This window comes from Notechis scutatus, chromosome 8 (genome assembly GCF_049901735.1).
Source record: "Notechis scutatus isolate UNSWTSFEM ecotype Mainland chromosome 8, rNotScu1.2, whole genome shotgun sequence".
Lineage (NCBI taxonomy): Eukaryota > Metazoa > Chordata > Lepidosauria > Squamata > Elapidae > Notechis > Notechis scutatus.
In genome coordinates this window covers 11,286,012-11,298,406 of record NC_142016.1, presented here as the reverse complement: position 1 = coordinate 11,298,406, position 12,395 = coordinate 11,286,012, and the positions used below count along the sequence as shown (strand labels likewise).

The following is a 12,395-nucleotide window of genomic DNA, read 5'->3' as shown; positions in this document are numbered from 1 at the left end:
TTTGGTGAAATAACAGCTTATTCTCCGGAGTTACCATCCATTTTTCATCTATTGTATGACACAAATGAAGACCAGTCACCAAAACAGGTAAAGTGACCACAGGAATCTCATTTTCCTATTGCTTAGAATCTCTTGCTTTAAGTGGGAACAGTCAACTTCTTGAGGTCAGACACACTAGCCTTTTAATTTGAGGGGTTGTCTAAGGGCAATTTGGAGCAGGATAGCATTGCAATGATCTCACTGCAGTGGTTTGACATATTTGTCCCACTTTTTTTTTTTTTTTTTTTGAGCCAGAAAAAATCTGGGCAACTTGGAGCTACCAGATCTACCACAAATACAGACAACCACTAGATGTCATCAAGACTTTTGAAGCTCAGATCTAATAGCTCTACAGCAGCCCAACTTGCTGGCCATGGATGCAGCCATAATGTATGGCATTTCATGGCTACAGTTGTATAGTATAACTCACTTACACTGAAATTGCTGAATTAAGCCATTTTATAGGTTTTTTCAATACACAAGTGTAAACTAACCAAATGATCTGGATTCATACAATATGCAACCTACACAGGCGTTACACAAAAATTCAAAGATTCACTATCACTTATTTATTAAAACTATCAGCTGCCCATCTTGCCATCCAAAGTGACTCTGAGCAGCTTACAATATAGTAAAAATGGAGGTCTAAAAACAATTACGAATATAAAAACAGATTAAAATTGTAAAAGATTAAATACAAATAAAATAAATGTTTAAAAATATATTGTTAAATATAACAAGGTGAAACCTAATAAGCTTAGCAGCTTACTCCTACTTAAGCATGTTCTTAAGTCTACTTTCTTGTCTTTCCGTCATTCCCTTACGAAGTCACAGCTGCAAATGAAGTTGTTGTCTTGCATTAAAATGTTACAATTTAAGGTGAAGTAATATTACACCCCTAAACACAATAATTTTCTTCATCACATTAATGTTACAGTTTTTAAATTGGAGTTTTTGGCCATATCTTGTAGTAAACCTAGGAAATATTTCCAGAGTCACTTGTTGAGATGGGCAGCTATAGAAAAAAATAATAACATAATTTAAACAATACAGTCAAAAGACGAACAGAGGTAGATGCAAGCATTTCGTATTGACTCATGTACATTACAATAACACAGTTGAACTCAGCCTCAAATATAAGATTTTGCAAGAGCATTAATTAATTAAGCCTATAACATATGCAGGAAAGCAATCAATGGCAAGCCTACAGGAGGCGTAGATTAACATAAAGCCGTTTCTGCACACCCAAGGGGGGCTTCAAACTGGCTTCAAATCATGGCCATAAAATGCCTTCTTCAGCCATTGCGAGGCACTTACTATCTACGGGTCACCAGGTGGATCAAAACTCTGCCTTTAAAGTTCTACTATGCCATTGGAACTCTCATTTCCTACTGTTTGCTGAGGCAGTTGCCATTAACCATTTGAAGCTCCCCTTGTACGTGCAGAAACAGCTTTATGTCAATCTACGCCTCCCATAGATTGCCATTGGTTGCTTTCCTGCATATGTTACAGGCTTAATTTATTAATGCTCTTGCTAGATCTTATATTTGAGGCCGATTTTAACCATGTTATTGTAATGTTGGTACTGATGAGTCGATACGAAATGCTTGCATCTACCTCTGTTCATCTTTTGCCTGTATTGTTTAAGAATAAAATAAATAGTTTATTGGATTGCTTACATGGTGTCTTATATTGTGGGTTATTAGCGCTTCTGTCCAATCCAACAGAAGTGCCTGTGATAGCATCTTGTCAACACCTTTTTCCTCTCTGCTCAGTTCTTCTTTAATGAGACAGTCAGCATAAATCCTTAGGTCAATCTAGTTGGAGTTGAGAGCTGGTACCTAATCACTGAGTTTGCTCAGGGAATTGAATCACATAACCAGATCTCATTTTCCACTGTCTGAGGGGCTAATTTCTACTGAGCAAAGTGTGTTGTTGAAAAACAGCCAATACACTTTATGTATTGTACAATCCCAGGCAATTAAGATTTACTCAAAGAACTATGTTTGAGCACACCATGATGAAGGTAATTAATCTTTTACACCTCTCAGAAACCATTCTGGCTGAAATGCATGATATAAATGCTTTAAAGCAAAAGCAAGCAACATTCCTTGTAGGCAGCTTTATAGCCCTTTTAAATGCAATCACTAAGCCTTTTGGAGAATTAATGCCCAGTTATTGTTTAAAAAAGCAACTCAAAAATTCCACTGTGGTAGTTTTAGAGGTATGATTATTTATATGACTTTGGGTGGTTAGGGAATGTAGAAAACTACACAGATTAATTTGGAGAAGGAATGTAACAGTTATCAGGGGAGGAGAACATTAGAAGCTTAAACTTAACACCTTCACTTTCTTTGCTATCAGAAGGAAAAAGAGAAAATGTCAGGCTTTTAAGGTTCTGTAGATTATTTCTTATAGTGTCCATTTCTTCGCCTGGCCTACTGTGAAGGCTGAAGGAGAATGAGGCTGAAAGTAAAGGGTCTGGAATGTTTTAGGGACGCAGATTGTCCACTCCAAACTGACACAGGCAGATGCTGTGAATACCCAAATGTGCTTTCTATTCTTTCCAAACCAATATGAAGTGGAAAAAAATCTAAAACTTTAAAAAGATTTGTTACAACCTGAGTTTAGTAGCTCTGTTTGCACAAAATTCTAAGCATGGCCATAGTTCTGTATGAAGAAATATTAGTGCTTATTTATTTATTAAATTTCTATGCCTTCCATATCATCATTGAACTACTCTAATAATCTTCACTTTGCTATTAATGCTTTAATGAGGAGGAGCACCTCTTATGGTTTTTTTTAAAATAAACTTTATTGAATTTTATTACATTAAAAACATAAAAAATATATAATAACAGCTGTTTGTGGTGCTTATCGTGTAACAATCATTTGTGCGATATTTACAAATATTAATTTGTGCATAATTATATTCTTATTTTATCTTTATTCCATATTTAATAATTACTTATCCTTAGTCTGTCTCCGATCTATCCAGTTATACCATTGTTCCCATACCTTATAAAATATTGAAGATTCCTTATCTTTTAAACTCAGCGTTAATTTATCCATTTCAGCACAATTCATAACTTTTTGTATAACCAGTTCCTCTACAGGTGTATATGGCTGTTTCCAACACTGGGCAAAGGCCAGTCAGCATGTGTAATAATAAGTATTTTGTACTCTTTACATTTTTTTTGAAGATCCCCAATAGGAAGAGTTCTGGTTCTAGGTCTAGTTGTTCATTGGTGATTTCCTGTAGCCAATTTTGAATTTTGAGCCAGTATTTTTGAGCCTCTGGGCAAGACCACCACATATGATAATATGTTCCCTCTTTTTTTTTTTTTTTTACATTTCCAACATATGGAACTCATTTTAGGGTACATTTTCGCTAATCTCGAAGGGGGTAAGTGCCACCTAGAGAAGCCTTTGGAGGCCAAAAAATGGCCCTGTTTCATCACTTCCGGTATTTCTGGAAATACCAGAAGTGATGAATCGGGCCTGTTTTTTGGGCTGCAGAGGCTTTTCTCGAGCCTGTGGGAGGCCGAAAAAGGCCTCCAATGGGCCAAAAATCAGCTGGGAGGTGCGCACATGCACAGTGAGGTAAGTTTGCCTGGGGCTTGTGTGCCCGCACAAATGGCTGTGCATGCCACCTGTGGCACACGGGCCATTGGTTCACCATCAGGGACCTATAGCAATGTCATTGTTTTTTCCTTTTATATTGGCCCATATGCATTCTAGAACAGTGGTTGCCAACCGGTGGGCCAGGGACTATTGGTGGTCCGTGAGAAAATTTTGGTCGTCCATGGAGAAATGTCCCCCCGAAAGCAATTAATCCAGGCTGCGCAGGAACACAAGGCTGCACTGGCCACCCACTGGCCCTTCAGCCGAGTGCAAACCTTACCTTGAGTAGAGCCATGCGAGCTGGAACTGGAAGGTAAGACCAATGGCAGGGGAGGGAAATCTGCCCCGAGGTGGCTTGCTGACATTGGTGGGAAAGTCAGTCCCATATTCCAGAGCTGCAACTGTCACAAGACTGGCCCTTTGGTCATCCTGGAGCAGCTCCTCCAGTCCATGGCAGGCCGGTGCACCCGGGTGGAGGAGCAGCTATTCTGGGATGACCAAAGGGCCAGTCCTGTGACTACTGCAGCTCTGGAATATGGGACTGATTTTCCCACCAACGTCAGCAAGTCACCATCAGTCAAAATTCATATTAGTGGTCGGCGGGATTTAAAAGTATGAATTTGGTGGTCCCTGAGGTCCAAAAGGTTGGTGACCCCTGTTCTAGGAGGTTTTCATCAATTTCCTCAACCAGCCATGCTTCCTGGGGAATTCTGGGTGTTGAAGTCAAGTCTTAAAATTTGCAAGGTTGGGCACCCCTGATCTAGACCTTTGATATTGAGCTCTCCCTTTTCCTTGAAAATGTTATCATATAGTGTCTATAAATGTCATATTTTACTCATGCTTTATATTAACTGAAGCTTAAAAACAAAAGCAATGCATTTCATATAGAATTTCCTAGTATATTATGTTTTTGCACAGAAACCAAGGATTCTGGGTAGATTAAGTTCTTGTTTTTTATTGAACCTTTGCAAGATGTATCATGTGTACATTTCCCATACGTTTCATTGCATCACAAGCAAAAAGAACATGCTCAGTTTATTTCAGAAAGCTGACATTGTGCCCGAGATTATTCCTTTCCATTTTCCAGAGCTAAATAATTTTACTAGTGTGGATGCAGGAATATTGAAAACAAAACTCATGACTAAAGAAAAAAGAGAGTCTTAACGGATTTTGCTGTGATTTCATTTTATTGTTCTAATTCTCCTCTCAGAACTTGGACAGTGTGTAACCATGGTATATTTCAGCACCCTGGAGAGCACAAGAGCATCATCGAGCGAGTGGATCAGCACCTTGGACAGAGCGTGAGATTTCAAGTGACTCCTTCATCTATTTTTTTTCCATTCTTACTCAAAATGTAACACTGTTCTTTTCTCACATAGACACTCACATAAGTGGAGCTACAGAAAATATAGAAAATATGGAAACTGGTTCTCTCTACATTGTTCACTGACCATATTAAATGAAATAGGATTTATTGTTGAGTATTGCATTACATTGTGAATCCCATTTAACACTGATTTTTCTTAACTGCTAGCATTTGTATTTTGTGAATTGCTTTTCAAAGGGGATGGCTTTCCCTTTAAATTCCCACAGCATCTTTTTCATTTTCAGAGTGAGCCCCAGTAAGAAAAAGTGAAGATTAAATAAACCCAAGCAAATAATAAAATGTGAATCCATAAACTTCCATATTGGGCAATGGCCCTCTTGGGTCCTTAACCATTAATTATTGGCAGAGATTAGTAGCTTAGTTTAGCTTTTATCCAGCTCTCCAGCATCTCTACTAAGCAACACTTCCCAAAGACTGGAGTCTATATGATGATTTTTGAAACTGATCTGAATCTTTGAGTTTTAATGAGAACAGAATTAGGATGGTGCTAGAGGCCAGGATATTTTAATTGTAATTATAATCTTTATGTGCAATGCTAATAGAAAAAAAAAAACATTTTTTCTTTAATAATGTCACCAGGCAGGCCAATTCCATTTACATCCTTTGGGATGTAAATTCCACTGAGCTCAGTCAACTTTTAGTGTATAGCCTACACAGACATTTAAACAGTTACAAGAAAGTCTAAGATGAGATTCTTTGTTAATAAGATAGCAAATTGAGTATGTGATTATAATAAAAGTTCATAAGTTTCTGTGTCCATATATATTATGTGAGAGGGAAGTCTCTCATAAGCTTCATTAAATGCAGTAGCTATGTTAATGTTTTGTTTTCATGTAATCAAATTTCTTCCTATCCATCTTGCAAATTTCTGCAATTCTAATTGCAAGTATGTGTGTCTTTTTAAAAAAAGTGCTCTTCAAATTATTTAATATGAAAGTTATTCATATCAAGTTTCTGATAACATTAAATTCAGAAAAAAATCTGAATGGAAATGTGTGTAAGTGTGAGCAAGAGAAAGCAAAGAAAGGTTTTTATTTAATAAATACAAATGAAGTAAGAGCAGCATATATTTTAGCAGGCTTCCAAACAGTTATTGATAAAGTAATCAGCTCTAAAAATTATGCCCTCATGTCATTTTCAGAAACAAAAAAGCAAGATTAAAGAATGTATCTGAAATAGATGCAACTATTATTTTGCTGAACAACACACATGAAAACTTTACACACACACACACACACACACACACACACACCTCTTAATCAATTTGCTTTTCCAAAAGCTCTGTTCTTTGAATCCCATGACGTATATAAACTACATATTTGTACGGATTTGTAAATCAACTGTGATTGGAATAGATGTTGAGTATTTTTACTCTCAGCGCCTCTCCTTCAAATACCTAGATTTTGGGCATCCTTACGAACATTGTAAGTTTTAAAAGTTTAGAGTCAATGCCCCTTCATTTCTTTGGCAAACACCAGTCTCTTTGTATGATACTTGTTTAAGCATCCAACATGTAAAGGGACTTATGCATATTGATAAATTATTTTTACCTCCAGTTCAGCTACCAGCATTTGAGTAAAATTTAAAGCGAAAAGATGGGAGGGTGAATGGGAAAGTTTCTCAAGATGAAGTTGCTGTCCCTTTAAAGAGTTCGGCCTTGCTTCAGGGAAATAGCTGGCTGTTATTGTCCAGTTTGAACTGAGCACCGGAAATGGAGAGGCTATTTGCCCTCCCGGGTTCGTACTGGTCACTCCGGCTATTGTCCTTGGCCAGCCGTGAAATCTCCCCCAATCCCCCCAAAAGGAGGGGGAGGGGTTGAGGGGTGGGAGGCAAACTGGGAAGCTCCCCTTCCTTCTCCTCCTGCCCCCAGACCACAAGATGCCTCACAAAAATCAGGCATGACCTCTCCCCGCCCCATCTGCAACCCTTCCACTGGCAGAGTCAAGGGGGTTGCGGCGAGGAAGATGATGGGGAAAAAGGAACTTTAGACCTTTGGCTCTTTTCCCCTCCAGGATCATCAAATGGGCCATTTCCGCTCAAAATATAACTCCAAGTGTACATCGGTTTGCAAGGGGAAAGGGACAGGAGAGCACAGGGAGCGCAAATTGCTCCAGAGTTCTGGTGGGCTAAAGACAGAATCCCTTTCCTTAATTTAGGGCGGGGGGAGGCAAGAAACCAAATCGTTTCAAATAAGAGCTACGTTAGGAGGAGAGACGTGAGTTCCCGCCCCCACCCCTCGATTCCCCAAGAATGTGCCCGCGCGTCTCTCCCGTCCCTCGTGCACGCGTTTCGGGGTATTTTCCTCTTCCCTTCTTTTCATCGATCATCGCCTTTCAGTGCTCTGATCGCCTCTCATTTTATCCGATTGTCTTTTGAGCAGCCCCCAGGCCCCGCCCACTCCAATCCATCCACCCTGGAGCTGCGGCGAGATAATATAGACATCAGGATACATCCACCAGCGCCCCTGCCTGCAAAGGAGTCTCAGCCCAGGAGTGTGCTCCAATCGCTTTGGCCACCACCTCTCCCCTCCCGCCCCAGGATTTGATTAAAACCGGATTGTGCCCTGCAAAGCCAAGATGAACGTAAACAAACTTGGTTAGCCCCGCCAAGGATTTTATTGGGGGGGGGGGAGCAAATACTGTGTCTTCTTTCGATAACTTTTCAAGCTCACTGACCGATGTGCATACCAGCGAAAAGCCTTTGCATACTATTTTATAATTCCAGTTGATTTTTAAAATAAAGATCAGCCTCTTCCTTGTAAAACAGCAGTATTTGCGATTCCACCGCTACAGAGCGCGTATTAACATGTAATACTTTAACGATTTCAAAGTTTTCATTAAGACGTTAGACCTTTCATTAGCTCGATGTAAATTATTTAAAAACGTTCTCCCGTGGAGAGTAAAGGCTTCGAACAAAATAATGGATTGGTTTCCCAATTACCGCCTTAAATCTCATAATATCCGACTTTCTCAGTTTTTGCTGTAGAGATTTTACGAAGTATATTCAAAGTAAAAATATGTCTTGCTTACACATTTACACCTCGTCTTTATTACATCAGGTAGAGAGAATTCATCTAATTTTTTAAATGAACGTTCTATTTACAAAGAAAATTTAAAAAAAATTGGGGAGTTTTTCCCCCTTAAATAACCAAGTAGAACTTTCAAGTTTTCAACCACAGCCCGAATTTACTTGGGATTCCTCTTTCCCTTTGAAATATCTACCAATCATACATATTCACATATAAAATATAAAATACATTCATACTCCCAAATTACTCTGCCTGTCTTCCCTCTGCTCTAGTTTGAGGAATACACCGGGATAAATCGGGGATCATTCTAACTTACCTATTAAAGAAAATACAGGGATTTTATTTTTATTTTTTTAAATCACCCGCAATCTTACTTCTCTCCCGAAATACTGGAGGGTGACATAATGGGAAAATTGGGGGAACCAGCCTGGCCTTCATCCTTCTCTTCCTCCTCCTTCCATTCCCCAAACCAACCAGAGGAGATTCCCAAAAAGAATGGCGGGCGCGGCAATCAAGACCATTCATCAAAGAAAGAGGCTTAACTTGCTAATGGAGAAAGGAATGGAGAGGGAAGGAGAGGGAGGGGCCTCTCTTTTTAAACAGGTCGTTTAGGATCAAGCTGATTCGATCCTAACCCAACGGACTAGTCTCTCTCCCTCTCTCTCTCTCTCTTTCTCTCTCTGGGTGTCAATCATTAGAATCTCCCGGTCTCTTGGCAATAGCAGAAAGTAGTCCGGATAGGAAGAAGGCGCTCCTTACCTCCCCCGGCAGGTAAACCCGCCCCTCTCTTCCAATTCACCAAATCGAGGAAAAATACCCCCCTTTGGAATGGCCAAAGTTGATGGGTGCGATCGTCACGTGGCGAAAGTGTGTGCGTGCGCGCGCGACCTCCCTCCCGCCGCGCACGGCCCGCTTCCTCCCCCCCCCTCTTGAACCCGAACCCAACAGAACCCCGATCATGACCGCCCTGCGGGCTTCCAGGGAACCCCTCCCCTTCATGTTCCAAAGGCAGCAAGATTGATAACGTGTGAAAACGAAAGTTGAAGGGATGGGGGGGGGGGAATGTTGGGTTAGTGTGTTGTGTGTGTGGTTTTTTTTTTTTTAAACTTTTGACACTAACCAGGATTTCTCCCCAAACCACCACCACCCCCTCCCGGTTTCCCGGCTCCAGCCTGCCGGACGGGAGGCAAGAAGGTTACATTTTTTGGTCTCCAGAGAGAGAAGAGCGCAGAGATTGGGGGAGGGGAGGGGGAGAGGAGGCGGGGAGGGGAGATCTCGCAAGGTTTGGCGTTGAGGGAATTCTATTGTCTCTCCCGAAAATTTGGGAAGCCATAGGAGGCCTCGGGCCCTCCCACCGCTATTGTTGCCACGAAGATGTAGCAAACCTTGGGCTGGCTTTTTCGTCCCTCCTCTTGTTTTTGAATCTTCCCCCACCCCCTCCTGTCCTCTTTTCCCCCCCTCCCCTCCCTCTCTTTTTTTGGGGGCTGGGGAACTGCGGTGACACCCTCTCCGAAGCAGGCTGGCAGAGAGGAGGGGAAGCGGCTCCTGCTAAGAGTCCACCATTTCCATCAGGGGTGCAGAATGGGGTCTGTTTCTAACCAGCAGTTTGCAGGTTAAGTGAAATTTTCCTATCCAATTTTCCTCCCCCCCTCTCGTAAAATGTAGGCCTTTCTCCCTCGCCTCTCTTTCGTCGTCTTTCACTTTTCCTTCACTTCTTGTCCATCCTAGTTTGGACACACAAAAAATAATAATTCTGCGCTCAAAGAGATATTTCTGGTTTCTTCTAATATTGAACCGGCCCCCTTTCGCGTGAAAAGACTTATTACCATTTCTACCCCGGCTTCTTACTTTTATTTCATTTTTATGACTTTTTTTTTTGAGGGAGGGGGGCACTATATCCTCTTCCTTGGTTTGCCATGTGCTTTTTTTTTTTCTTTTAGGAAAGGAGGTGGAGGAAAGAGCTCGGAAACTTTTTGCCGTACTGGCAGCTGGAGATGTATTATTTTTAAACGAGAAGGGCTGGGGTGGTTTGTTTTTTTGTTTTGTTTTATTAAAAAAGGCGCACGTACAGATTCCCAAATGGTTTCGGGAGAGGGAAAACGTTGCCCTCTCTGGCTTGCATTGTTTTCCCTTCAGTCTGCATTTTGCATTCGACTTCTTCACCAGCCTTTCCAAACTTTGAGGAGAATTTTCCAAAAGGCACCAGGACAGGAGCATTATGGGGTTTTATTTTCTCCCATCCCCTAAAAATATCCACCGGCTTCGCTCTCTTCCTCTCACCCCCCCACTCACCCACCTACCTTCTCTTAATGTTGCAAAGTTCGAAAGGAAAATGCAACAAATATATTTTAATATATTTAATATGTTGCCACCTTACGGAATTTGGACGAGCCAAGGGAAATGGCCAATATTTCCGTCCGTCCCCTCCCCCATTCCCGGGATTGTATCTTGTTTAGGGATTCCTCCCCGGGTCTACCATGGAGGGACGATTAAAGGGTGGGCTCCCCCCCACCCCCCCGCGCGCCTATCCTCAAAATAACCCAAGTGAGGAAGCCGAGGATGCCTCCTCGGCTGGGCAGGAATTCCAAGCTGGTCTCCGGGCAATCGCGGCATGGCGGGCCGAAGGTGGTGTGGGCTGACCGAAAGACAAGCCGGTTCCCCCCCCCGGCCGCCCAGGGCGTCTCGCCCGCCGGCAATAGGAAAGCGAGGGGGGAAGCCGCCTTCCTGGACTCGCCTCGACTGATGAACCGCGTGTATGCTTCTAGGTGGCTGCGCGAAGGCGGGCGAGGAAGAGCCCAGCGGGGATTCGCCCAGGCCGGACGAGGAAAGCCAACCGCTGTTGCATGGCGCCGGGATCTGTAAATGGTTCAACGTGCGGATGGGCTTCGGGTTCCTCTCCATGATCACCAAGGAAGGCATCGCCCTCGATTCCCCCGTGGACGTTTTCGTGCATCAGGTAAGCGGGGGAAGGGACCCGGGGAGGCGGAAGGAGCGGGTCGGAAAGCTCGGATGGGGAAAGGTGGGTGGGGGGCAGCGCGCTTCCTCTAGGAGCTTCGGGAGGGGGGGAAAGACAGCTTGGGGCCTAAGAGCCCGGCCAGCGTGGGCCTTCGGTGCTGCGGACGCAGCCTGGAGAGAGTTGGCGTCTTCGCGCAAAGTTTGGGAATTGCGCCTTGGGGCGGATGGGCCAGAGGGCATAAAGCAGCGCAAGGGCGGGCGAGAGGCTTTTGCAGAAAGCGGGTCCCCGGAGCTCTGCCGGTTCCCACCTTCTCGTTTCTAAGAAGGAAGGTCTCTCTTCTCTCCTTCGCCGAAAGGCCTCTGCGGACCACACCTCGTCCCTGCGCGAATTTGGGCTTTCACGCGCGGTTTTGCTTTTAGGTGCATGTGGGCCTCCCCCCGCCTCCGTCTCCCGCACCTCGCCCAGGCTTCTTCCCTCTTTCGAAGGCAGAAGGACCAGTTCCTGGGCTCCTTTGCTTTCTTTTGCGTCATGGTTAGGTGGCTGTAAAGCGATAGCGGCTTAATTTCATTAAAAAAAAAAAAAAAACCCCTTCCCCTTTCTTTCTAATAAATGGCCCGCTTGGGACTTTGCCTTTTAAAAATGGGAAGGGGATCCGGAAGAGCCGCGGCGTTAAAAGCAAGCCTTCGTGGTCACTAATCACGATTGCAGTGATGGGAGGGGAAGAAGCAGTTGCAAACAAAAAAAAAAAATCTTCACAGGGAGCTACTGAGTGTAAATTCTTCCTGTCGCAAATGAAGAGGAAAAAGGATAGGAAGACAAGGCCTTATTCGCCTTGATTTCCATGGGTTAGAGACACAAGGAAGAGGATTCCGTGCTGCATCACAGAACTAAGGAGTCATAACTAAATACATGACAATCAAATATCTTAACTTGTTAACTTAGCTTGTTAGCGTGGTATATTTGCTTTAGCAAGGCAACTCTACATTAGGTTGGCTTGTACAACATCCTCTGTTACAAATCATGGTTTAAAAGAACAAATGCTGTGTTCACACAATCCACTAAGCCAGGGGTCCCCAAACTTGGTAACTTTAAGACTTGTGGAGATTAATTCCCAGAATTCCCAGCATAGCTGGCTGGAGAATTCTGAAAGTTGAAGTCTACAAGTCTTAAAGTTGCCAAGTTTGGAGACCTCTGCATGAAGCTAAAAGCAAACTAACTGGGTTTATGTAGCATTGCTTTATATACTCTCTCCAAAACAGTTGGTGAAGCTGCCAGCATCCTGCCCTAAAGTATCTTAGTATGGAACATAAAAGTGGTAGAGGACTACTGCTCCTTGAGATGTTGCTGGACTGAACTCCCAG

General features: G+C 42.9%; 1 protein-coding gene across 1 annotated transcript in view; it reads left to right on the top strand.

Annotated features, from left to right (window-relative positions):
* Window positions 1-9,659: 9,659 nt before the first annotated feature.
* The window catches only part of LIN28A (lin-28 RNA binding posttranscriptional regulator A), a 32,359-nt gene continuing 29,623 nt past the window's right edge, over window positions 9,660-12,395 (top strand). Inside the window, exons 1-2 of the mRNA XM_026676134.2 lie at window positions 9,660-9,690; window positions 10,844-11,034. Coding sequence (XP_026531919.1) covers window positions 9,660-9,690; window positions 10,844-11,034 — 222 coding nt within the window. The remainder of the gene's footprint in view (window positions 9,691-10,843; window positions 11,035-12,395) is intronic.